Source organism: Eutrigla gurnardus (genome assembly GCF_963514095.1).
Source record: "Eutrigla gurnardus genome assembly, chromosome: 3".
NCBI lineage: Eukaryota > Metazoa > Chordata > Actinopteri > Perciformes > Triglidae > Eutrigla > Eutrigla gurnardus.
This window is the reverse complement of record NC_139917.1, coordinates 30,530,636-30,556,200: the sequence shown is the minus strand read 5'-3', so window position 1 is coordinate 30,556,200 and position 25,565 is coordinate 30,530,636. Positions and strand designations below refer to the sequence as shown.

The window sequence follows — 25,565 nt, the reverse complement described above, 5'->3', positions numbered from 1 at the left end:
ATTCGTGTTAATAAAAATACATTTCAATACGGTTTATTAATGAATCCATATTATTTAGGTATTTAATTCGGCATACATGTTTTTATTCCCGTTTTAGTAGTAGAATGTTCATGTGTGTTTAATATATGCCGAATTAAAGAGTGGCGTGTACGTATTCATGAACCGTCTTGAGATTTATTTTTAAGACAATTCATAATCCGCAAATAAATAAGAGCATTTTAAATTGGCGAGAATCGGGAGGGAATTCGGTGTCACGAAATGTAATGAGCAGCGCCAGGCGTCTACTGCGCATGCTCGTCCCCTGCATCCCGGAAGTTTTGAATCCCATGAAGCCGAGAGCGAAAGTTGTGAATTCTCTCTGAGCCTTCGCTTTCTTTTTTAGCCTGGAAGTGGAATAATGATCCAGAGAGCCTCCACAACAGGTAGACACAGGTAAACTCACTACATGGCTGGTTGTGACCTTAGCTGGCTACTCGTTAGGCTCAGACGGAGCAACGTGGTAAACATAAGTTAGGGAAAGCTCTTTAAATCCCGATTTTATTGTCCTAACGTCCAGAATTCACGTCACTTAATGGTGGATGTATTGTGGTGTGTTTTTCTAAACCAGTGCCCGCAGTGACCCGGGGTTGAAGCCGCCCGCTGAGCCGATGTCCGGCTTCGACCTCATCCCGGTGGACGGTGCCGGTGTTCGAGATTAACTGGTGGCTGAATTAACTGGTGATATTCTTTATACTAGGCAGATGTTTGGGAGGCGTGTCCTTCTGAGGACCCCTTGTTGACTATCCAGGAAATAAACATTTGATCGCTTCTTGTCTTTATCACGTTCATGTGTCGGTGTGTTTGGAAACATTACGGTCCGCTGTAACATTATAACCGTTCGCCAGCCCGTCGGTGAGCTGCCGCTGTCAGGACTCTCCTAGCAGGACTAGCGAATGAGACAGTAGGTGACTGTCCCGATGCCTGTTCAATACACTGCTAACGTTAATAAATCTGTTGAAATGTGTTCTTGTCGTCAGTCTCATATGTTTAATCACACATGGTTAGTAAACTGCTGTCCAGACGGCCCGATAGCTGGTTCTGCTTTAACCCACCCTGCAGGAGAAGCAGTTTCCAGCCCGCTCAGAGCGGTGAGGAGACTGTGGTCAACTGTGGTCTGCTCAGATTAACCTGTGATACAACATCTGCTACCTACCTGAGCGCTCTGCTCAGCTTTCTGCTCAGCTTTCTGCTCGGTCTAGACAGAACCGCTTGGTACCATCAGACATCTGGGCTGTGGAAATATGTTGTGTGGCGACAGAAAAGAAACAAAGACATGTTTGGCGGAGTTCAACGCGGCACATGTGAACACGACTTGGCTGTCAAGTAGCGTCAAGACCCGCAGATACCAGCGCACTGACCTGTGTGGACCTGCTCTGTCATATAAACACTTCCAAATAAAACATGATGCAGCTAAATGTGAGTTTACACACTGTAGTCATGCAGCACACTGCCAGAACTACAATCAGTCATTACTGTAGCAGAAGGAGACACAATGGATCAGTAACAATTCAGAATCACTTTTATTGTCCAAGTATATGTAGACATACACTAAAAATACAAGGCAGTAGCATGTCCTTAATGTACAGAAATGTGACAGACATATCTCATCTGCCAGTTGAGGTGTGTTCCTGTCCTGTTTGAATCCAAACCAGACTGAATTAGTCTGTATGTGGAGTCTGTTCTAATGTTCTTCCAGACTGGACTATTGCAGTGTGGAATGGGATCAGCAGCTCCGGAGGCAGGTTGGACCTCCAGAAGTAGCCAACACGGGTCTGTAGCTTCCTTATAATTTTCAATCAAAGTACACACGCAGGACAAAAATAGTTAAGGTCTGCTGGGGGACTTCCAACGCAACTTGTGTGGTACCACAGACTGCATGTGGTACACTCAATCTGAAAGGGAAAGAGATAGATGTTTAAATATCGACAAACATTTATCCTGATACTAGGGTTAATTCTTAGCTGTGGGCCTGTATGTGGAGTCTGTTCTTATGTTCTTCCAGCAGTTCCAGTGCCTCCAAAAAGTGCAGACATGCAAGTTAGGTGAATTAAAGTAGACATTTTCAATATCTGTTCAATTGTGACTGTTCACCCGGTGATGTTGAGGTGACCCATCCAAAGTGCATCCCAGTCTTCCAGCCAAACTCTGGGCAGGATATGAATTAAACTTCTTACCCAGTCGTCAATGTCAGCTCCCGAGCTGAGCTCCCCACAAGCTCGGCACAGCTGGGATAGGTCATCTGTTAAGGGGGGAAAAGCCATTAATGTAGTGCAGTGCCAGTATGGACACATTTCAGTGTAGCTGGTACAATCCTGAATACCTGAATTTTCCACCAGAGCCTGTGCCATGTTAAGCCGTAGTGTCGCCACCCCCTCCTGGTCCACACGATACTGCACAGTTTCATTTAGAAGTATCTGCTCTGCAAGCTAAAGTGATAACAGGGAGTACAATTCTGAAGGGGTTCCAATTATGTCAGAACATGCATGATCAAATTGTTACCTTGCACACAAAGACTCCACATGAGGACCCATCAGTCTGTCTTGGATGCTCTATGGTCGAGCATGTCCACCTTCCTACAGCGGGTCGTTTTTTGCGAACCAGTGCCCTGCACACAGAACGATTACAGTTTGGCAAGTGTATCATGAGCCCCAAAGAGATCATTTCCAATTAAAGATCAGCTGAATGGTGAAAAGGCTTCGTGTTGCTACCTAAAGACCAGCCAGTTGGCATTTAATTCACCTTGTTACATCTTTGCAGTGATTTATGTGTTCTGCAGAGGCCCCAAATGGGTCCAGGTACAAGGACCTCATCTCCTTCAGATACATGATCTATGGAGAGGCAAACAAGATGACAGCCAAGCCTTCATACATCAGATGGTCTCATAGTTTCATCTACATCTGTTAACTTTAAGATTACTTACAATGAGTGTCCAGTGTCCACCGTGACAAACCGCTCCAGCTGCCACAGCATACTTTAAGAGGTCCAGCTTACCAAAAAAGTACATAAAAACAAACATTATGCATGTACTGTGGAGGGAAACTGACAGACAAAGAGACTCACCGATCTTAAACTGCCTGTATTTCTTCCTTGCCAGAGTGAGGTCATGAGATACGAATCGATGATGAGTGCCCCAGCTCTCTGGCCCACCATCATCAAATACGCATTTATGATCTATGAGAATAATAATTAGTCGTGACAATGTGAAAGACAAATATCAGGCCAATATAAATGTACCTCTCCCTCCAGCAGCTTTCCTGGGGCCAAGACCAGCAGATCTTCAGAGAACAATTTGTATGGGCCGATCTTGGACCACAGCGTCTTCCTCTTCCTCCCACTCCATATGTCTCTGATCACTGTAAACATAGCAATACCAGTCATTTGTGAAATTCATATTTTATATGTACTTTGTCAGGTTACTGACAAGTTTCTGCAGGATTACAGTCATCCTGTGCCTTGCTGGATGAAGGTGGTCTTGCTGGCAGGGCACTGGATGTGGTTGGCATCTCACGGTCTTGTGGACCAGCCAGAGGAGAAGGATCCAACACCTTTTTTAATTTGGCAGGGATCCTCTCCTCTGGCTGGAAGTAATGTGTCAGGAGGTCTATATTCGACATAAGTTTGGCCTTCCCCTTTTCAGAGGCCAGGACCACATTTTTCCCCTCGAGTTCCATGATCCGGTATGGACCCATCATGTCACTCTCCATCTTGCCCCCTTTCCGTTGCTCCCGTCTGATGTTCTTTTTAAGAACTACATCTCCAATTTTGAACTGGTCATCTTGGCCCCTTTCGCGCTGTCTCCTTCTCACCATTTCCTGGCTTTTTGCGATGTTGGTCCTGACCTCTCTGTACGTGTCCTGCTGCATTTTTAGTCCTTCTGGAAGCTCCTCTTTTGTGACCAGCCTTTCTACTTTCTCTTCGGTTACCTGGCACAAATCACAGTTAGTATGTAGAGGACATAGATGAGCCCCTTTTTTAAGGATGAGAACATTAGAGCAACTTACTTCATACTCCTTTGGTACCTCTGAAGGATACCTGGCCTCCCTCCCAAACATCAAAAAATATGGGCTATACTTTGTCGTCAACTGTTTCTTTGTCCGCAGACCAAACATAGTTGACTGCAGAAACTGGTCCCAGGATTGTGGTTTCTCACCCACCAGTTTGTTCAGGGACCTCAAAAAGGAGACAGGAAAGAATTTAGATACTCATGCACAGTATGACAAAACACATATTAGTTTAGCTCAATATTTCATGAAGAGCTTAAGTTATTGAACACAAATATACCTCTGTATGGTGCCATTAAGCTTCTCCACTAGGCCGTTGGTCTGGGGATGGTAGGGGCAACAGAGGCTCCTTTTTATGCCCAGCTTCTTGCACAGGCCGTAGTTGACCTTGAAATGATCAGTTGGACTAACATTAAATAGGTGAGCACAGCAGCAGTTACATATCGGGCAGTCATAATGCTTCATCATGGTACCTTGTTGCGGAATTCTGAGCCCTGGTCTGTTAGCAGTCGTTTAGGTGCACCAAATTTGTAAAAGAAATCAAGAATACAACTGGTCACCTCATCTGCTGTTTTGCTCTTTAGTGGGTAAGCCTCTGCCCATTTAGTGAAATAATCAACCATGACACATATGTACTGGTTGCCACCATTGGTTACTGTGAGTTTACCCACTAGATCCATCCCTACGAGCTCCAGAGGCTCAGTTACCTGGGAGGAAAAAAAAAAACACATTATAGTATTTCTATTTCAGTGTTGTGATTGAAAGCTGACAAAATGTGCCATTGATTCCCTTACCTCTATCGGGTTGTATTCCCTCTTCTCTTTCACGTTCGCTCTCTTGGCCTGGCACTGTGGACACTGAGCAATCTAAACATAACATGAGTTCCAACAGCATGATGAATGTGTTCACACAAATGATTTCATGATACATTATATTGAAAACTAATAAAACATACTAGCAGTATATGAACAAACACATCACACTCTACTGTACAAGCTGAATGAGTGTTCCACCTCATTTTAAAGATACAAACTTACCCACTTGCGAATGTCCTCCTCCATGCCAGGCCAGTAATACCGGCTGATGATGGCACTGTGGGTTTTTTCCACGCCACAGTGTCCTCCAAAATGGCTGCAGTGGAATTCTTCAAATATATCATTTGCTTCCTCTGCACTTAATACAACCTTAGCAAGGTGCTCAGCTTTATTTTTTCTGCGCCTGCAGATGTAGTGCAGATCTCCATCTGGTGTTTAAATAACATAATGCTACATTTGTTAGTTTTACCATGGCAGATGATCACTGTGTTCTGAACTTCAGATGGCAAGCATTCTTACCTTTAATCCGGGAGGTGTCCGCTCTCCTTTTGATAACATATTTTTGTTTGGCCGTTAACCCCTCAGGATACTGGTTGTGGAGCTTGAAATTGAGCACCTCCTGCACAATTTTGGGATCCATCACCCCTATCTGTCCCTAGCTCCTACCTCCACCTGTCTCACCTGCTCCAACCTACCTACTCACCCCTTCACACACAAACAGATACACAACAAGATACAAACAGGACAACCACAATAAAGACAAATAAACCTCTCAAACACACACAGCCACACTCTACTACTCACAGCAACCACTCAACTATCGACTACTCACTCACTCAGCTACTAACCAATCACCTAACTATGTCTGACTTATATGTTTTATCTCTCTCTATCTCTCACTATCTCCGTCTCCTCACAAACCCACAAAGTTGGGGCATGTCAGTTGGGTTTATATAGTCTGTACCATGTACCAATGAAACCTGCTCCCAACCACCCACAGGTTAATTTAATAACACTGATTAACTGTAACTCCTGATTAACTCCTGCCCAGAGTTTGATTGGAAGACTGGGATGCACTTTGGATGGGTCACCTCAACATCACCGGGTGAACAGTCACAATTGAACAGATATTGACAATGTCTAGTTTAATTCACTTAACTTGCATGTCTCTGCACTTTTGGAGGGCACTGGAACCGCTGGAAGAACATTAGAACAGACTCCACATACAGACTAATTCAGTCTGGTTTGGATTCAAACAGGACAGGAACACACCTCAACTGGCAGATGAGATATGTCTGTCACATTTCTGTACATTAAGGACATGCTACTGCCTTGTATTTTTAGTGTATGTCTACATATACTTGGACAATAAAAGTGATTCTGAATTGTTACTGATCCATTGTGTCTCCTTCTGCTACAGTAATGACTGATTGTAGTTCTGGCAGTGTGCTGCATGACTACAGTGTGTAAACTCACATTTAGCTGCATCATGTTTTATTTGGAAGTGTTTATATGACAGAGCAGGTCCACACAGGTCAGTGCGCTGGTATCTGCGGGTCTTGACGCTACTTGACAGCCAAGTCGTGTTCACATGTGCCGCGTTGAACTCCGCCAAACATGTCTTTGTTTCTTTTCTGTCGCCACACAACATATTTCCACAGCCCAGATGTCTGATGGTACCAAGCGGTTCTGTCTAGACCGAGCAGAAAGCTGAGCAGAAAGCTGAGCAGAGCGCTCAGGTAGGTAGCAGATGTTGTATCACAGGTTAATCTGAGCAGACCACAGTTGACCACAGTCTCCTCACCGCTCTGAGCGGGCTGGAAACTGCTTCTCCTGCAGGGTGGGTTAAAGCAGAACCAGCTATCGGGCCGTCTGGACAGCAGTTTACTAACCATGTGTGATTAAACATATGAGACTGACGACAAGAACACATTTCAACAGATTTATTAACGTTAGCAGTGTATTGAACAGGCATCGGGACAGTCACCTACTGTCTCATTCGCTAGTCCTGCTAGGAGAGTCCTGACAGCGGCAGCTCACCGACGGGCTGGCGAACGGTTATAATGTTACAGCGGACCGTAATGTTTCCAAACACACCGACACATGAACGTGATAAAGACAAGAAGCGATCAAATGTTTATTTCCTGGATAGTCAACAAGGGGTCCTCAGAAGGACACGCCTCCCAAACATCTGCCTAGTATAAAGAATATCACCAGTTAATTCAGCCACCAGTTAATCTCGAACACCGGTGGAGGCGGGGAGCCCATCCACCTGCCGCCGGGGGAGACGGTGTTGGGCAGGGGGCCCTTCCTGGGAGTGAGTTCCGCTATACTTCTATTCCACTACATCTCATAGGCAAATATATTACTGTTATACTCCACTACTTATATCTGACACCTTTATTTACAGACAAATATACAAATAGTATCTGATTTTTCTTCTTCTTTTTAAATAAATTAAACAACTCACAGTTTTCAAGTACAACCGAAATGATGAGTCATCAATTAATTTGTAGATTGACAGAAAATTAAAAATGTTAAAAATATTTCTGACAAAAATAAAAGATGGTTTCACTTTCTCAAATGTGAATATACTCAAATATATATATATATATATATATATATATATATATATATATATATATATATATATATATATATGTGTGTTCAAAGAGACTAAAAGTAGTACTGATTCTACTTCTTTACTCAAGTAAAAGTGGAAAAAGTACATGTATATGTACTCAAAGTAGAAAGTAAAAACTGTCCCTATGAGGGACATTTCTACATTTTTTTCTGTTTTTTTTTACAAGCTTACTGAGTCTCATGTCATATTAATTATTAAAATAAGAAATCAATAATTCCACATACACATCCAGAAAATACAAACACTCGTTTCAGCTGCAGCTCCTCCACTCAACCACCGGAGGACTCTGTTCTCCTGATATTGTTTTTGTAGTACTGAAGTCATCACAGCCTTCTACTAAAATTCAGAATCTCAAAAACATGAGTTTTTCCATATTAATATGCAATTTACAGGAGGAAAGTTGGACCAGTCATCGTTTTTTTGTACAAACTTAAAGGAAGTAGTAGCCTGTGGAAAGCAGCTTGTGTTTTTTCACCAAAGTTATTGTGATTCATCCTCTGGGGACCACGAATACCCGCAGCAAACACCATGCAGCTTTTTAAACACCATATCCTGAAAATATCTGAATCGTTTTGGACAGTTTTTTGCTTGTTTGTTTGTTTCGTCATGTTGTCTCAGGTCAGCGACAAGCGAGTGTCCAGAGTTCACGGGCTGCTGGAGAACCTGAACGGACAGCTGCGTCTCAAACCGGTACGTCCTCCCGCCGGCCATGTGACACATCCACACATCACGTGACCGCTAGCTTTACTCGCCAAACCCCTTTCCCTGGAGCTCGCCATCATGTTTTTAACTACGGGAATCTGCAACTTTTGAATGTGGTCACAATAACGCTGTTCAGCTTCGACTGCTGAAGTGTCGGAAATCTTAAGTTCGTTGTGGTTTTAACGTTGTTTTAATTGTAACTTCCAGGCAGGCGTTTGTTTTCAGATCATTTCTATGAAAATCATCTGGCAGAGAGCTTGTTGTCACGGTAACGAAGACGCTGATTGGCGTGTAGAGTGAAACTGCATTAAGGCAGACGGCTGTCTACTGCAAACACTGGTCTGTTCTCATTCATGTGACATCTCAGGAGCGCCTGAAGGGAATTTCTTCACATTTGGAAAACTCAAAAAATGCATAATAATAAGTTTATTAATTGTAGCACCTTTTATTAGAACGTGTTCTGAAAGAATACAGTATAATTACATGAAAAAACGTTCTATCAGGTAAATTTGACGATTTCACACAAATGTCTGATTGGCTTTCTGGTGTCATAAGTAAATTAAATGTTCACTGTTAAATAGAGGTGTAACGATTCAATTGATTTTATCGATGAATCGATAGTCAGTCCTATAGATTCTACTAAATCCATCTGCTACAATAAATAAATAGACTGAATCGTTTTGGCTTCACCAATAATCGATATAAATGCATTTAATCGGATGAATCGTGATTCTTACTTATGATTAATGTTTTAATACATTTAAGACACTCTCTCCCCTGCCAGCATGTAGTCTATTGAATAATGTTCAAAATAACCGAGCAATGTTTAATTACATTTTTGTATTCAGCATAAAATATTATGCAGGTTTACTTTTTTATAGAATAAATATGTTATTTTTCACCTTTCAGAAGAATACAAATAGTCTCACTCACATTATTGCATGTTTATTTCATGGATATAGAATTTTGGTTACAAGTTACTGAATCGAATCGTGGTTTACAGAATCGAATCGAATCGTTACAACCAAAAAAAATCGTCCTTGAATCGAATCGCCAACTACTGTATCGTTAATCGAATCGCTGTGAAGCCAAAGATTCACACCCCTGCTGTTCAGAGGAGATCAGAGACAGAAGTAAAGTCGACGTCTGACTTTAATCTTGTACAAGAGGAGCAGTTATGATGCAACAACGTGTGAGGATGCTACAGAGGAAGTGCTCAAATCAGTGCTGTGAGTCTTTTAAAGGGTTCTGAAGATGATGCGTCATTGAAGGTTAGCCTTCGTGTAGAACAAGACATCATGTGCACAAGGTCCCTGACAACAGTTAGGCATACCTAAGACATGAGGTTCTTCATACCTAAGACACAAGGTTATACAAAATTCTTATAACAGTAGTCATCGTCACGTAGTCCTTGTCTGTGTAGTCATCACAAAATTCTTATAACATTCACCTTAATGTTGATGCGGCACACTGATCACCAAGAAGGGTCGCCGAACCCTGACCCGACCAAGGCCCAATATCGGTATCGGATCGGCGTATCCGAGCGGATGGATGGTCTTCTCTAGAAACCTCCTGATTCAGGAGTAATGGCTGTCAACGATCGCTGAAAGGTCTCCACTCGGTCGCCGTGAACATATGGTTGTGAACTTTGTCCAGCAGATGCATTCAATACTCGGATCTTTATTCGTCCGGAGGGAGAACGCTCCAGCAGCAGGAGTCCGGCGCCGTTAAAGGCACGAAAAATGATCGTTTTGTGTGATTGACCTGAGGTCGATGCATATCGGACGAATAATTAACACTTCACGATCACAGCACTTAATCACAGAGCGACCCGAGGCGATGACTTGACTGATGATTTAGCCGAATGTTATTACGCCTGGAAAAATAGTTCCTGTCAAGAACTGAATTTCTAACTGGAATTTGAGCTGGAAGGAGGATTTTAACGACGCGGTGAGTTTTAACGGACATAAAACAGATGTTGAGGTAGTTTTTAGCCACACTGAAGGTGTCTTCCTTCAAATACTCAACCAGTGTATTCGTTTTCTTAATTAAAGATTAACTAATCTTCTAATCTAACTAACCTTCCATATGATTATCATATTAAAATTAAAACCCACGCATAAACAGTTCCTCCTCCCCTCCCACATGTCATTTTTAAAATAACGCGAAAAACCCCCAGAAAAATGTATTGTTTGTAAAAAATAAATAAAAAAAAACTCACTAGAAAGCCAAATGTGTTTATTTATTTATACATCTCAAGCATTCAACATACTGTAAAAAAAAAAAACATAAATCGGATTAATCCAGGAATCAAAAACATCCTGCGTCTACTTTGCATCATATGTCATTAAAAAACAAATATGTATGCTTTAATACATTAACACTACAATATTTCTCTGTGATTTTGTTTGATCAATAATCAGACTCGGTTGTCCTCCTCTCTATTTTGGTCAAATATTGTTTTCTCTTTTTTGAATTGCAAAATGTTATGGCTTAGTTTGATCTCACAATTTAACCCACTTCACCAGATCAAAGGGAGCTTTATCGCTCCCGGAGCCACACTGACTCTTCATGCACTGAATTTCAATCGTTTCCCCATCATTAAAATGAATACTTGGACTCCAAGAGTTTGTTGGTTCATCGTCTGGTTTTGATCTGCAGACCCACCTGAACCCCTGCTTCGTTCAGTCGTCCCTGAGCAACGACCCTCGACCTCTGCAGAGAAACTCCTGGTACCCTCTTCACCACGGAGACTTGTTCTCTCTGCTGCCGGGCCAGTGCATCTACAGGGTGGTGGCCCCGGACGTGGAGGACCGCACTCCCAGGTACTTACACTCCGGGAAACAAAGGCTTGTTAACACTTCGCCCCCTTTTTTATGTAGCAGGATTATCGCTCTTTATTTCCGTCGTTATTAAAAGGTCCAGAGACAGAATGAGGGGTCAGAGTGTTTTTCTCCTCTGATCAGCGACGAGGAGGACGTGTTATGTCGGCGACCCGCCACCAGGGGGGGTTAAAATCTCAGAAGAAGAAGTTTCACCTTATGACCTTTCTTGCGCTTAAAGAGTCGAGCAAATGAAACTCACGGTTCACCTGCCGTTGTTGTTTTGCTGTTGCTAGGGGTAATCGCATTTTCAACGCGTATTTAATACTTCACACTACCGCCCACGCCAACGTGTTACACGTCATGCCCTCTCTCAGTTCAGTATAACGCCGGCGTATTGAGGCGTCTTCGTTTCTACTGCGTGACCAGATCAGGACATCCGGCGGTTTCTCCCGGCGATGCATTCGTGAGTAATTAAGTCTGCTCTCCGTCTGTTTTAATAATCTTTTTATCTCTGCGAGGGGTCTGAATGGGGGGTCCGGTTCAAGTGTTCTCTGTTGACTCAATTAAATGGCAACATTAGGGAGGAGGCTCATTCATGTAGCCTTTTGGGCTTTCTGCTAATGCGTCCCCTTGAGTTGTCCTGATGCCGGCTCTCCTGTTTGAAGCTCGGATCAAACGGGACACTCGAGCAGATGTTACTACTGTTCAAAACCAGCTGACAATCACAGAAATTCCAGTTTTCCCAAGAAATTCTCCATTTTGTTGAGTTTTTAAAGGCCTGTTTTTCAGCTCGTTTACATGTTTTTTTTGTTTTATTGAACACGACTTCCCCGTAGAAACAGTCAGATGCTTGAAGAGGAAGAAGAGCTTCCTGTTGGTCCCGAGCCAGACGAGGACCCGCCTCCTCCACCGGCGGCTCCGTCCAACCGGCAGGAAGCCGCCAACGGAAGTTTCAACGAGGTTTGTTTCACTTGCGTCAAATATTCTTTGGCGAGTTATGTCCGAGACCAAATTTGCATCTCTGCTCACTCGCTGTCTTTCCCTTTAAACGCCTCCAAATATGTAAAGCTCCGCCCTGTATCCCCTCGTCGGTTTCAGGTCACATTCTTCCAGTTAAAGGTTGAAAAGCTGATTCCATTCAGAAACACTCTGTTATTTTACCTGAAATCCTTGTAACATACTGGTAGCAATGAATACATGAAATGCTGACAAAATTACAAAATGTGATCTGGGGCCGTAGCAGGACTGTAAAACCCTCGTCCAATCAAAAGAGTCGGGCCGGAGAATATAATTGGACGGCCTGCCTGTCTGTCAACGCTTACTTCCTGTTTGCACTCTGCCCATCTCAAGCACTCCTTTGGGGTTCTGGGGGCGGGGCTTTGAACAGAGGTCTGAACAAAGGGGGCGGGGCTTTTTCAATTCAGCGATGCGTTCAAAGTCTAAATCTCTGCATGTTTTTTCCAATATCACCTACTCTGCCTGTAATCTGATGATGATGTTGATCAGCTCTGATGGTTTTGTGTCCTGCAGGGAGACTCGGCTCCACCAGGAGATGAGGAGGGCGACCGAGGAGGAGGCGTCCCTCCCTCCATCACCAAGAGGAGAGTTTTACCTGCGTGGATGCTGGCGGCTGCAGCGGCGCCGCCTGGTGCCTCCTCTTCCTCTTCCTCCTCCAGCCCAAAAGGTACCGCTGTGTTCACGGTTCATGGATTTATTGCTTTTTCAGGTGTGTCAGGTGTGTGTGGGTCCTCGATGATCCTGAAGAAGTCTTTAAAGTTCCCTTTTTGAAATTCTGAATCTAAAATGTGCGTTTTTGGATTCATTCAATTCAATTTGTGTAAAAATCTTTGGGACGTCACTTGTGGTTTGTGGACTAGGTTTCGTTTTGGCCGTCGCATTCTAAGAATTTTAGCAACCAGTTGAAGGAGGTGACCATATTTGGACTGTGGAGGAGCGACAGGTGGATCTGTCTAATACAAGCAGCACCCTTACTGGATCTGGATCCATCTGGATTCTGGTGTGAAGTTAGCTTCATGATTCAAGGTTCAACTTTACAGCTAAGTGTTAAAGGGGGTCTGGTGGGCTCTAAATGGACCATAATGTACTAAATGAACATCATGCTGGATTGAAGAAGACTTGAAACTAGAAATAATATTTTATTTCGTTTACAGTCCGACTAATTGCCTTTTTTTTAGTTTCTCTCACTCATTTTAAACGAGCGTACTGACATTTTGGCCACATGTTAAACCTTTTAAACGGCAGGACCAAAACGTGCCAGCCAAAAAAAATATAACAGCCCATAATGGGACTACTTTGAAAAGTCTGTGCGTCGTAGCGAAGAAACGCCGTCCCAGGTGCTGCTGGGAATGTTTGTTGAAACGGCAGCCGACAGGCGGACCGTCCTGAGGGCGTGGAACAGGTTGAATGCTGGGAAATCTGATGAGCTGGCGTTCAGGAGGGGATCAATAGAGGAGTAACGCAGTGGTTAGCTCCGTCTGCATGCAGCATGTTCTTCGGTGATTGCGGCCGTTAAAAAAGGACAATGGAGATGCTCCATATCCGGCAGTGATGGGGAGGCATTGATTTAGCTTGTACTCTACTTACGTAAAGGTCTGAGCTTTTACTTTGACATTAAAAGCCTTGTGTGAGGCTTTTTTTTGTGTGTGTGTGACCTTTTGCACAAAATTGCTGTCGTCGTTTCTCTGAGCAGTTTCACCTTTAAACTGTTGACTATTTTACAAAATGCAGAGATAAGAGAAACGTCTTAAAGAAGAGTAGAAATGTGCATCACTGCAGTGAACTAGCTGACTGTATAAATATATAAATATATCTCAACCTCGAGCAGCTGCAACCGACTTCAAATTGCATTTGTGATAATGTCACGTTTAATAATCTATGATTGGCATTCTACTGCAGAATCAGTATTTGTACTTGTGTTTTACTTCGATAGAGGATCCGAATACGTAATCCTTTATTTACAATTTACTAATGTGTCCATATTTTACTTGATTAAAAATAACATTTACATTTTTTTTGTGTCACTTTCTGTCTCTGAAATTCACATTTGTCTCTTTACTTTGATTCAATCAGCCGCAAAGCGAAGTAAAGGACCTTCAACCAGCGCTAAAGCAGCAGGAGCCAAAAAGGCCACGCCCACCAAGACCACCTCACCTGAGGGGGCGGAGCTCAGCGAGGAGGAAATGCCGAGGAAGAGGAGAAGGACGTTGAGTGACGAAAAAGAAGAGGAAGCAGCTCAGTCTAAAACAGTTGAGTATTGTTAGTTAGTAGTCGGTGGCATTTTGGTTGTAGCGATGGTAGCGACCTGTCAATCAGCAGGTAAGCCCCGCCCCCTAAAGCATCTTTCTGGTCTGGTGGACTCTAAATGGACCATCATGTACTAAATGAACATCATGCTGGATTGAATAAGACTTGAAACTAGAGATTGAGACCATAAACTCATGTTTACAATGTTTACTGAGATAATACATCAAGAGAGAAGTAGGACCATTTTCTCATAGACTTCTATACAACCAGAGAGGAGTCGCCCCCTGGTGGCCAGCAGAGAGAAGTAGGACCATTTTCTCATAGACTTCTATACAACCAGAGAGGAGTCGCCCCCTGGTGGCCAGCAGAGAGAAGTAGGACCATTTTCTCATAGACTTCTATACAACCAGAGAGGAGTCGCCCCCTGGTGGCCAGCAGAGAGAAGTAGGACCATTTTCTCATAGACTTCTATACAACCAGAGAGGAGTCGCCCCCTGGTGGCCAGCAGAGAGAAGTAGGACCATTTTCTCATAGACTTCTATACAACCAGAGAGGAGTCGCCCCCTGGTGGCCAGCAGAGAGAAGTAGGACCATTTTATCATAGACTTCTATACAACCAGAGAGGAGTCGCCCCCTGGTGGCCAGCAGAGAAGATGACCATTTGAGGCACTTAAGTGTTAGCTTCCCTTTTCAGAACCGTAGGTTGTCGCCATGTAAACAACACTAAAATGAACTTTACAATGAGTTTCCAAAAGCGTATTCAAGCTCTCTTCACAGACTAACCATCCATCCATAATCCATCACTGCTGATCCTGTTCAGGGGTTCACCCGGGCCCGGACCCTCTAATCAGGCCACTTATCTCTACAATGAAACCCTTTGTGTGCTTCTGTCGTCGACTCTCAGGACATTCCTCCTTCGGTCCGGCTTCAGAGTAAACCCATGAGGTCCGACGGTGTCGCCGTGGACGAGGGCCGTGGAGGAGGGCAGACTTCTACGGCTGACACGAACGCCGCGGATGAAAGCGGTCCATCGGAGGATGAGGACGGGAAGTCAGACGTGGGACGGCGGCGGGAGTCGAGCAGCGTCTCGGCGGCCACGCCTCCACGCAGGACGCGGTGTCCGTACGGGAAGAGTTGCTACAGGTAACGTCCACACAACAGCGGAGCTTCTTCAGAACAAAAAGGATAAAAGAAAGTCCTGCCAGACGGCGTTCTTCTCTGATGTGGTAACAGAGACGAGGTGAAGTGCACTTGAGCTGATAAACCAAAAACCTGAATCGGGTCCAAAAGCTTCTCAAAGCAGCCGCCTCGTGTCTCCTGCTTTCAGCCCTCAAGAGACATTCCTTCCTCGAATTTAAGATAAAATAATATATTTTTTTAGAAACATTAAAGCCAAACATGATTTTTTAAAGGTTTTCTTTACACTGAATATCAAAGTGGGGCTGCGGTGGAGAAGAGCATCACATTGATTGACAGAAAGTGACCAGTTTGGATCGATATCATGGAGCTGCAGAGCTTAAAGGGATCATTGGGATGTTTTAAAGGTGGGGTCGGACATATCTATAGTGGGAGTATTAGCGTAGTAAATAACAGACAGGAGTGCTGCCGTGGACGGCTAGAGAAATCAATATCAGTTTTTAAGTGTACCCACCAGACTCCTTCTGACAAAAACAGTCCAGAATGTCGGACTTGCTGGTCCACCTTAAATCAGTTTGTTTGTGTTGTTGTTTAACTTTAAAGAGAGCATCCATAACGGCTTCAGAAAGGTAAACCGGGGGGCAAATCTTCTAAATATACTTTCACTTTGTCACCTCAGAGAGTACACAGTCACATGCATACAAGTACTACTTCATCATATAGGGCGTAAAGGTCCTTGATACCGTCAAAATTTCAAATATCTATTTGTCCTTTTTTTTGTCACCTTGAATTCCTAATAAGGGTCCCGTTGTAGCAGGTAGCATGTAGCATTGTGCTACATCTACAGTTAACTTCACACACACACACACCAGGGGGTTATGTTGGTCTCGTTTTCATCATTGCCAATCTGGCATCATGTAATTTACTGTAGCTCATTTTCTTCACCAGCATCCAAATGTGTTAAAATGAAATCAGCGGGCTGTGGTTCTGTAGTTCTCTTCTGACCCTGGATGGGTGAAACGATGCAAACTGAACTTCCACCATTTATAAAATGAAACGTACATAACGAGGGAGCATCTCTGACGTGTCTTTGAACGCCTCTCATCACCTCCCTGTTTGCTGTTCCAGGAAGAACCCGGTCCATTTCCAGGAGTGCAGTCACCCCGGTGACAGCGACTACGAGGATGAGGAGGAGGAGGAGGAAGAGGAAGACAGACCCGAGTGCCCCTACGGCACCGACTGCTACAGGTCAGACAGCACAGCACAAGATGAAAGGCATGGTGGGAAAAAAACATTTTGTTGAGATGAAGAGGAGCTCCGGATGGTCCAATACGACTACGAAACCTGAACCTCAAAACCCCCTTTCATGTCCGTTTGTTGCTCCTCATTTCCTGTGACCTCTCACCTCCCAAAAGGCCGTCCGTCTTTCACATCATCGTTGTTTTTAATATTCAGTGACTTCATCGGACAGATTGTGCTACATTTTTTTTTTTATAGCAAATTTAGACCAAAATAGTCAAGATTGCACTCATTGCATATCATCTTCCACATTCCCGCTCCCCAGAGGATGAACCCTTTTTTAGATTTTGAATAACCCCACGATGACCTTTCCCCTCCCTCGGGAAAGCTGAGCTCTACGTGTTTTCCTCTAAAACAGCTTTCTTGTTAAAATGAAAGGCCTGAAAGTGATCTTGTTGTTATGGATGTAACAAGACGGGAGAGTGACCTTGACTTTTTGTTCCCTGACAGGAAAAACCCTCTTCACAGGAAAGAATACAAACATACAAAGAGACCAGGTAGGAAGTTTCACCTGTTCGTGTTAATGTTGATTCTAATGGACACGGAAATCAGCAAAACATGTCAAAAAGGAATTTCCATCTGAAAGTGTTGAGCAACAGATCGTCAACGTAAAGAAAGAAGTAGCGTACTTTAACACACACACACACACACACACACACACACACACACACACACACACACACACACACACACACACACACACACACACACACACACACCACACACGGATCTATAAATCCACCGGGGCCTATTGATTCCTTTGTTAGCAGGTCATAATGTGATCTCAGCACCCTTCAGGACTTCGACCCTGACCGGCATGACTGGATCCGACCTTGTGACCCGTCCACACACACACACACACACACACACACACACACCTCAGCCCTGCACCGATTAGTTTTTTTTTAACAAATCTCTCTCCTCGGCTGCACCGTTTGCATTGGGTTTCCTTCGTATCGACGATCGATGAAGTAAAATATGTCCTAAAAACTACTTTATCTAAATGAATGCAGTGAGTTCCTTCTAAGCCCCCCGATGGTGATGGTATTTGCTTTGTTTATTATGCTAATTATTCTATAAAGAAGCAGTTTTAACTAATAGTGTCCATAAAAATACACTTATGTAAGGACTCGATTTCTTTCTTAAACGTGAAAGGATTTAAATCAGGTCTCGTGTTTGTAGTTTTGTCCATCGTTTCTATCGATAATAATAATATAATAATTGTCGATTACAGTTTGGAAGGGTTGAGTTTGGCATTTAGGTAGCCCCGCCCCCTAAAGCACCCCCTGCTTTCTGGTCTGGTGGACTCTAAATGGACCATAATGTACTAAATGAACATCATGCTGGATTGAAGAAGACTTGAAACTAGAGATTGAGACCATAAACTCATGTTTACAATGTTTACTGAGATAATACATCAAGAGAGAAGTAGGACCATTTTCTCATAGACTTCTATACAACCAGAGAGGAGTCGCCCCCTGGTGGTCAGCAGAGAGAAGTAGGACCATTTTCTCATAGACTTCTATACAACCAGAGAGGAGTCGCCCCCTGGTGGCCAGCAGAGAGAAGTAGGACCATTTTCTCTTAGACTTCTATACAACCAGAGAGGAGTCGCCCCCTGGTGGCCAGCCGAGAGAAGTAGGACCATTTTCTCATAGACTTCTAGACAACCAGAGAGGAGTCGCCACCTGGTGGCCAGCAGAGAGAAGTAGGACCATTTTCTCATAGACTTCTATACAACCAGAGAGGAGTCGCCCCCTGGTGGCCAGCAGAGAGAAGTAGGACCATTTTCTCATAGACTTCTATACAACCAGAGAGGAGTCGCCCCCTGGTGGCCAGCAGAGAGAAGTAGGACCATTTTCTCATAGACTTCTATACAACCAGAGAGGAGTCGCCCCCTGGTGGCCAGCAGGGAGAATGCAGGTTTAAGGCACTCCAGCATTGGCTTCACTTTCCAGAACTGCTTGCTAACAGTGAAAGACATTGCTCTGTAGAATACATTCATAAATAAACTTGAGTTTTCTGCCTAAACCATAAACCTTATTTTAAAAGAGAAATATTAAACTCTTGTTTTAACAGCTCGCACCACGCGCACCGTCCCCAAGAAGCCTGACGATGATGATGAAGACGAGGACTTTGGGGACGACGACAGCTTCATCAATGACGACAGCGAGGACGCCGGCGATGACTCGGACTACGAGCCTCCCGTCTCTGATTGGAGTGGCAAGGACGACGTCGCAGGACTGCAGAAGGAAGCAAAAGCCTTCATGAAGAGGAGGAAGTAGATGCAGAGCTCTTCTTCTTCTTCTGCTCCTCCTCCTCCTCCTCCTCCTCCTCCTCCTCGGTGTTTGTTTAGGGAATCCAGACCCGAGGTCACTGGAGATCATCTACAGACCCTCAACGTTTGCTTCCAGCTGCCTGTCGGTTGTCTTCTTCGTAGGTGTCGTCACGGTAACCCTCAAACACAACAGCGGACTGCAATAGTTCAGGCTCATGAAAGAAAATTGGTATTTTGTATGGAAAAAACCTCTTCAAATGCAAATTCATATAGCGAAATGTTCCCATGACAACAGCTGGCTGTTTATTGAAGAAACAAAACACGCCACGCTATCGGATGTCAGCTTTAATTCCAGACTGAAAAAAATCTTTAATTGCAGATAAAAACTTCACCAGTTCCTGTTTGGGGATTGATTCTGTTAATGTAAATATGTAAAAAAAAAAAAGAAAAAAAAAAAAAGTAGATCTCTTAGAATTGTTCCTCAAACTTGTTGGACTGTTTTTTTTATATATATATTTTTAAATATATTTGGTGGAAACCAAGTCTTCCCTGTGTTCTGATTTCATGGCGTCAAGTTTAGTCTTAGAACATTTTTCTTTGTTGGAAATTTTAACTTTGTAGTTGCATTTGTAAAATAGGATGGAACCATTTGAGTTGCAGCAGAATTCAAACTGAAATAGTGTCGGATTGATGCAATCATACAAACGTCATTTTTTTAAATTGTTTATTTATCATCGTCGTACAAATGGAATAAGAAACACAGCTTCTCTCTGCGGCTGCAAGTCATTGTTTCGCTGTGATTCCACCAAACGAATGTTTTCCACCTGTTAGCGGTTAACTTCTTCCAGCTACTTAAATTTGACTGTTTCCAACGTTTAAATCCAGTATTTCCACAGACTGTGCACGACAAACGTGGCCCCGCCCCTTCTCTTCTTCAATGCGTGAGCTACGTCCACTACGCCGTATTTTTGCACACCGCCGTGAAGACACCATCACACAGGTTATTGCTCTGTGGCAAACAAACATTTATGATACTTACAGCTTTTTCCTCAGCAAGAAAATGTTCCCAAATGAACACCACTTTTAAGATTTCTTACATAAAAAAATCTAACTATGAACAGACTACGCCATGAAGCTAATGGCGTGAACGCGTTTTTTTGTTGTTTTTTTTTGCCTCAGAGGGTTCATGCAATCTGTCCCACGATGCTCCATCTGCAGAAAAACTAAAAAACTCGAGCAATAGATGTGTGAACACAATAAACAACAACAAAATTACAACATAATCAATTCATATGACAGACACGATGCCTGTGATGAGAGCAGAAATAACAGCAGACCAAAAAAAAAAAAAAGTAGAAAATGATTACAGCTAAAGATAATGGCAGCAGTGGATATAATCTGATAATAACATTAATAATATTAATCAAGCAGATATACCATAGTAATAATGATCTGCCTTTTTTAAGACGTGTAAAAACTTCAGAATTCACTCACAATGGAATTACTGGCATATTTTATATCGTAGACCACAACGTTAAAACCTTATTTCAGGTTTTGAACAGAAACCCATTAGAGATGAGGGAAAGACGAGAATGCCGACTCATTTCAGCACTCTGTTGGAAGAGAATCGGATCGACCTCTACTTCAGCCGAGCTGCCTCTGCGTCCTCCGTCACCCGGAGGGAGCAGGTCCGTGCCTCCCCTTCGTCCGCGACCTTGGGGGCCACGAAAGTCGCCAGCTTCAGCTGGAACTTTCCCGCCTTCTTTAAGCGCTTGTGGTTGTGTCGGACGCTCATGAAGCAGAGGGTGTTGATGACCCCGTTGCTCATGGCGATGCACTCGATGATGTAGAAGACCACCAGGGAGTTCCTGTCCCTGGATATGAGGGTGGGGTAGAAGTCCCGTAGCAGGGCGAAGCCGTAGTACGGCGCCCAGCACAGCACGTAGGCAACCAACACCAGGATCAGCGCCACCACCGTCCTCCGACGCCTCTGGAGCCTCTTCCGGATCTGATCTGTCTGGAAGCCCGGGACGTCCTTAAACCACAGCTCCCGGGAGATCCGGATGTAGCAGACGGCCATGGCGGTCACCGGGCCTACAAACTCCAGGGCGAAGATGAGGAGGAAGTAGGAGCGGTAGTACACCTGCTGGTCCACGGGCCAGATCTGAGCGCAGAAGGTCTTGTGGGCACCCCCTTCCACGTGCGGATACGTCGTCTCCGAGGCCATGTAGGCGGACGGAATGGCGATGAAGATGGGGACGATCCAGACCGTCAGGATCACGCAGTACGCCGTCTGGTACTTCATGCGAGGCCTCAGAGGGTGGAGGATGGCCATGTACCTGCAGACGGAGAGTCCGTTAGTCAGACGTACTGAAACCTTGGAGACGGGCTAAGGTCTCTAAGGCACTCTGGGACCAATTTGACAGTCCCGGATACACAGAGATTATTCATCTTTCCTCCCCTGCAGACGCTGTTTATACATAAGGGGATGTCAGCCGTGATTAATGGAACCCGCCGGTCCTTAAGTGTGAACACCGGTGGATGATGGATTTGGTCCAGGAGATGAGGGGTCAGCCCGGCAGCAGCTTGTATTCTAGCAGAATGTAAAACACCTCAGGTCAGATCGTCCTCGCGGCCCTGAGAGCCGTTTTACTTTCATTTTCTCTCCGACTTGTAAAGCTCTTAAGTTTAGCCAAACATAAGTCTTCTTCTTCACGGCATGCTAATGATGGCCAGTGCTTTTAGTCACCACTTTGGCACACTGACACGTCCAAGCTTTATTTATAAAGGCCTTAATTAGCTGCAGACGTGTTTTTTTTGTGTGTATTTTGCTGGTCTAGTACAGCCTGCAGCAGCTCCTGTAGCAGAGGTACTGAGGTGTGTTTTCTGCTGGCTCTCTGGCTGCTAACGTGATCTAGTCACAGCGTGGAGTCGTCTGCATACAGGAGGATCTACGCATGGAGGCGATAACAGGAGCGCACATACACAAAACTCCCTGCTCACTATGCAGGGAATTTTGTGTAGAGGACTCCCTGCATCTGGAAAATGTGTCTAGGGCTTTTATTGTGAAAGGTAAGAACGAAAGTAGTGGTATACGTTCCTTTTGTCAATTTGGAGGAAATAAGCGTATTTTCCTAATTCTGCCGACACGCTAATCTTACTAAAGATATCGTCCGTTTCAACTGGTTTCCGATGTTATTCTGCTGCCAGAATGCGTGACGTAAATGTGAAGTCCGCTCCAGAATTGGTCATTTGATCTTCCCCTGGAGGATTAGTGGAGCGACTCTTCTCTTTCATTTACTGGCAAACTTTCAACTCAACCACAAGAAATGTCTAAATGCAACCAGCAGATTTCCACGAGACTCAACGGACGCCGTTCTTGCTCCTCAAAGGATGAACCCCTCTGGATTATAATGAACTTGTGACTTTACCATCACCATAATCACGACTAATATCAGGGTTGCATGGGGGTGTAGTGGTTTAGCATTGTCGCCTCACAGCAAGAGAGTCCCGGGTTCGATTCCCGGTTCTGTCTCTACATGTCAGCCCTGATAGAGTGGTTACCTGTCCAGGCTGTACTCCGCCGTTGCCACATGTCAGCTGGGATCAGCTTCAGCTCTGAATACAGGGATTCTGAATACAGGATAAGCAGTAGACGATGGATGACAAAAATCAATGGGGGACATGAAAAGCTGCCACTTCTGTGTAGAAATCAAAGGCCCGGGGTGAATCTGCCTGCAAAACTGTCGGGTGTGCAGTTAAACTACCAGAGGCAACAGCGGGTCCAGGGGGTAATGAGGGCTAATTCAAAGGTTTATACTTTGTTAGAAGTGTCGCTGCAAAAACATGCAAAGTCAACTTCAAACTGCAGCCCAAAAAGTGTTCAAAACATCCGTTTCTATCTGCCTTTTCCAAGCAGATAATATGAAACGGAGAAGTCTGTCTTTGAACCGCATCAGAGCAGAAAACAAATCCTTTCAGTGACGGATGAATATTATTAACGTGGAAGCTCAAATCGAACGGTCATCTGTCCTAACGACGCCCCTTCTAACGATCAACGGTCACACTTTTATTTATCACTGCAGACTGAGAGAGGACGGAGGACAACGGTCAGGTCTCTGATCAATATGCATCCAGATTCAGACGTGATTTAGTGAGAAATGAAGGGAAACGGATAATTACAGAATCCAGAAGATATCTGGGGGGTGGCGGGGGTGGGGATCTCACATCTGCTTTTAAGCAGGTTCTGAAGAGTGAAGCCGAGGCTCAAGTGCCTTAAACGTGCATTCTCTCTGCTGGCCACCAGTGGGCGACTCCTCTCTGGTTGTATAGAAGTCTATGAGAAAATGGTCCTACTTCTCTCTGCTGGCCACCAGGGGGCGACTCCTCTCTGGTTGTATAGAAGTCTATGAGAAAATGGTCCTACTTCTCTCTGCTGGCCACCAGGGGGCGACTCCTCTCTGGTTGTATAGAAGTCTATGAGAAAATGGTCCTACTTCTCTCTGCTGGCCACCAGGGGGCGACTCCTCTCTGGTTGTATAGAAGTCTATGAGAAAATGGTCCTACTTCTCTCTGCTGGCCACCAGGGGGCGACTCCTCTCTGGTTGTATAGAAGTCTATGAGAAAATGGTCCTACTTCTCTCTGCTGGCCACCAGGGGGCGACTCCTCTCTGGTTGTATAGAAGTCTATGAGAAAATGGTCCTACTTCTCTCTGCTGGCCACCAGGGGGCGACTCCTCTCTGGTTGTATAGAAGTCTATGAGAAAATGGTCCTACTTCTCTCTGCTGGCCACCAGGGGGCGACTCCTCTCTGGTTGTATAGAAGTCTATGAGAAAATGGTCCTACTTCTCTCTTGATGTATTATCTCAGTAAACATTGTAAACATGAGTTTATTGTCTCAATCTCTAGTTTCAAGTCTTCTTCAATCCAGCATGATGTTCATTTAGTACATTATGGTCCATTTAGAGTCCACCAGACCAGAAAGCAGGGGATGCTTTAGGGGGCGGGGCTTACCTGCTGATTGACAGGTCCATTTAGAGTCCAACAGACCAGAAAGCAGGGGATGCTTTAGGGGGCGGGGCTTACCTGCTGATTGACAGGTCGCTACCACGCTACCAATGCTAGTTAGCTACTAAGATGATTTTAACACATAGCTGTAAAGTTGACCTTTAATTATGAAGCAAACTTTGTTAGCAGAAGCCAGATGGAGCTAGATCCAGTAAGGTTCCTGCAAACAACATATTTTGTTGTTTCAATTCGGAGGGCTTGTTAGTTAATCACCTGCCTCTCTCTCTCCTCATGTACAAATTTGAAAAACAACTTAAGACCCATGGCCACTGACTTATAGCCATTTAAATGTCTCATGTTGCTGTTGTGTCATCTGTGGTCTAAGAGTTGTGTTTGTGAAGCAGAATCTGGAAACCGGTACTTACAGGTAAATGATCTGGAGTACCATCTTTGGAAAAAGGTTGTCATGGTGGTGATGTTGAAGAGTTTTGCCTCCACAGCTCAGACTTTATAGCGTCTGAACCAGAACCTGATCACCTTTTTGAAGTAATATTTAACGTCTTGTGAAATGAAACCAAAAAAACCTTTGTTTTGGTTGAAGGTGCAGGCGGACTCACCTGTCCACGGCAATGGCCAGCAGCGCGTTGGTGGACACGTAGAGGGAGACGGTGCGCAGGTAGTTGGTGGAGGCACAGAGCAGCAGGCCGTGATCCCACGACAGCTGCTTCACCACGTAGTAGTCCAGCAGGAAGGGGCAGCAGACCACCGCCACCAGCACATCTGACACGGCCAGGTTGGCGATCAGCAGGTTGGTGAGGTTGCGGAGCTGCTTGTAGCGGGCGAGGCTGGCGATGAACAGGCAGTTGCCCACGCCGCAGACCAGCATGATGCCCACCAGGACCACGGCGATGACAATGGTGGCCACGAAGAAGGCCCGGCCCTGCGTGGTGTCCGGGATCTCGTCCAGAGGGACCCCATAGTCCAGGTCGTCGCTGGCCAGGAAGTAGTCCGTCAGAGTCAAGCTGCTGTTGGCGGGGTCGTCCATTACTGAATCAGGTCCACATGCTCAGGTTGGACGTGTCTGAAATAAAAGCCGTTTACATGTTTAACCCTGTGAAATAATGAATGTCTGACCACGACAGATAGGGAGGGAGGGAGGGAGGTAGGTAGGTAGGTAGGTAGGTAGGTCGATAGATAGATAGGTAGGTAGGGAGGTAGGCAGGGAGGTAGGTAGGTAGGTAGGTTGATAGATAGGTAGGTAGGTAGGTAGGTAGGAAGGTAGGTAGGTAGGGAGGGAGGTAGGTAGGTCGATAGATAGATAGGTAGGTAGGTAGGTAGGTAGGTAGGTAGGTAGGTAGGAAGGAAGTAGGTAGGTAGGTAGGTAGGTAGGTAGGTAGGTAGGTAGGTAGGAAGTAGGTAGGTAGGTAGGTCGATAGATATGGGAGGTAGGTAGGTAGGTAGGAAGTAGGTAGGTAGATGGGTGGGTAGGTAGGTAGGTAGGCAGGCAGGCAGGCAGGCAGGCAGGCAGGTAGGTAGGTAGGTAGGTAGGTAGG

At 44.7% G+C, this 25,565-nt stretch overlaps 3 protein-coding genes across 7 annotated transcripts; 1 reads left to right on the top strand and 2 right to left on the bottom strand.

Moving 5' to 3' along the window:
- Nucleotides 1-326: 326 nt before the first annotated feature.
- Nucleotides 327-20,155, top strand: aplf (aprataxin and PNKP like factor). Of its 4 annotated transcripts, none has more exons than XM_084006297.1 (12): nt 327-432; nt 608-687; nt 7,108-7,172; nt 8,118-8,189; nt 10,863-11,026; nt 11,869-11,986; nt 12,557-12,710; nt 14,117-14,292; nt 15,195-15,433; nt 16,556-16,675; nt 17,177-17,223; nt 18,806-20,155. In XM_084006297.1, exons 1-12 carry the CDS (start codon nt 398-400, stop codon nt 19,009-19,011), a joined length of 1,476 nt encoding a protein of 491 aa, XP_083862423.1. In that variant the 5' UTR covers nt 327-397; the 3' UTR covers nt 19,012-20,155. The 4 variants fall into 4 exon arrangements, with proteins under 4 accessions (XP_083862423.1, XP_083862422.1, XP_083862425.1 ...); XM_084006296.1 differs by having other exon boundaries at nt 11,863-11,986; XM_084006299.1 differs by having other exon boundaries at nt 348-422; nt 11,863-11,986.
- On the bottom strand, nt 1,541-7,112 carry LOC311011383 (uncharacterized protein). 2 transcript variants are annotated; one of them, XM_084006293.1, is made up of 14 exons: nt 5,375-7,112; nt 5,078-5,283; nt 4,835-4,906; nt 4,514-4,747; nt 4,321-4,427; nt 4,041-4,209; nt 3,461-3,962; nt 3,274-3,392; nt 3,100-3,210; nt 2,960-3,025; nt 2,779-2,867; nt 2,539-2,644; nt 2,360-2,465; nt 1,541-2,278 (listed from the first exon to the last, which is right to left on the bottom strand). In XM_084006293.1, exons 1-14 carry the CDS (start codon nt 5,493-5,495, stop codon nt 2,127-2,129), a joined length of 2,160 nt encoding a protein of 719 aa, XP_083862419.1. In that variant the 5' UTR covers nt 5,496-7,112; the 3' UTR covers nt 1,541-2,126. The 2 variants fall into 2 exon arrangements, with proteins under 2 accessions (XP_083862419.1, XP_083862420.1); XM_084006294.1 differs by lacking the exon at nt 3,100-3,210.
- Nucleotides 20,156-20,643: 488 nt separating the features above from the next.
- Nucleotides 20,644-25,057, bottom strand: prokr1a (prokineticin receptor 1a; the record flags this gene model as incomplete). The annotated part of the gene is made up of 2 exons (XM_084006613.1): nt 20,644-21,343; nt 24,630-25,057. The coding sequence occupies 2 exons, from the start codon at nt 25,055-25,057 to the stop codon at nt 20,644-20,646; spliced, it is 1,128 nt and encodes a 375-aa protein (XP_083862739.1).
- Nucleotides 25,058-25,565: the final 508 nt, after the last annotated feature.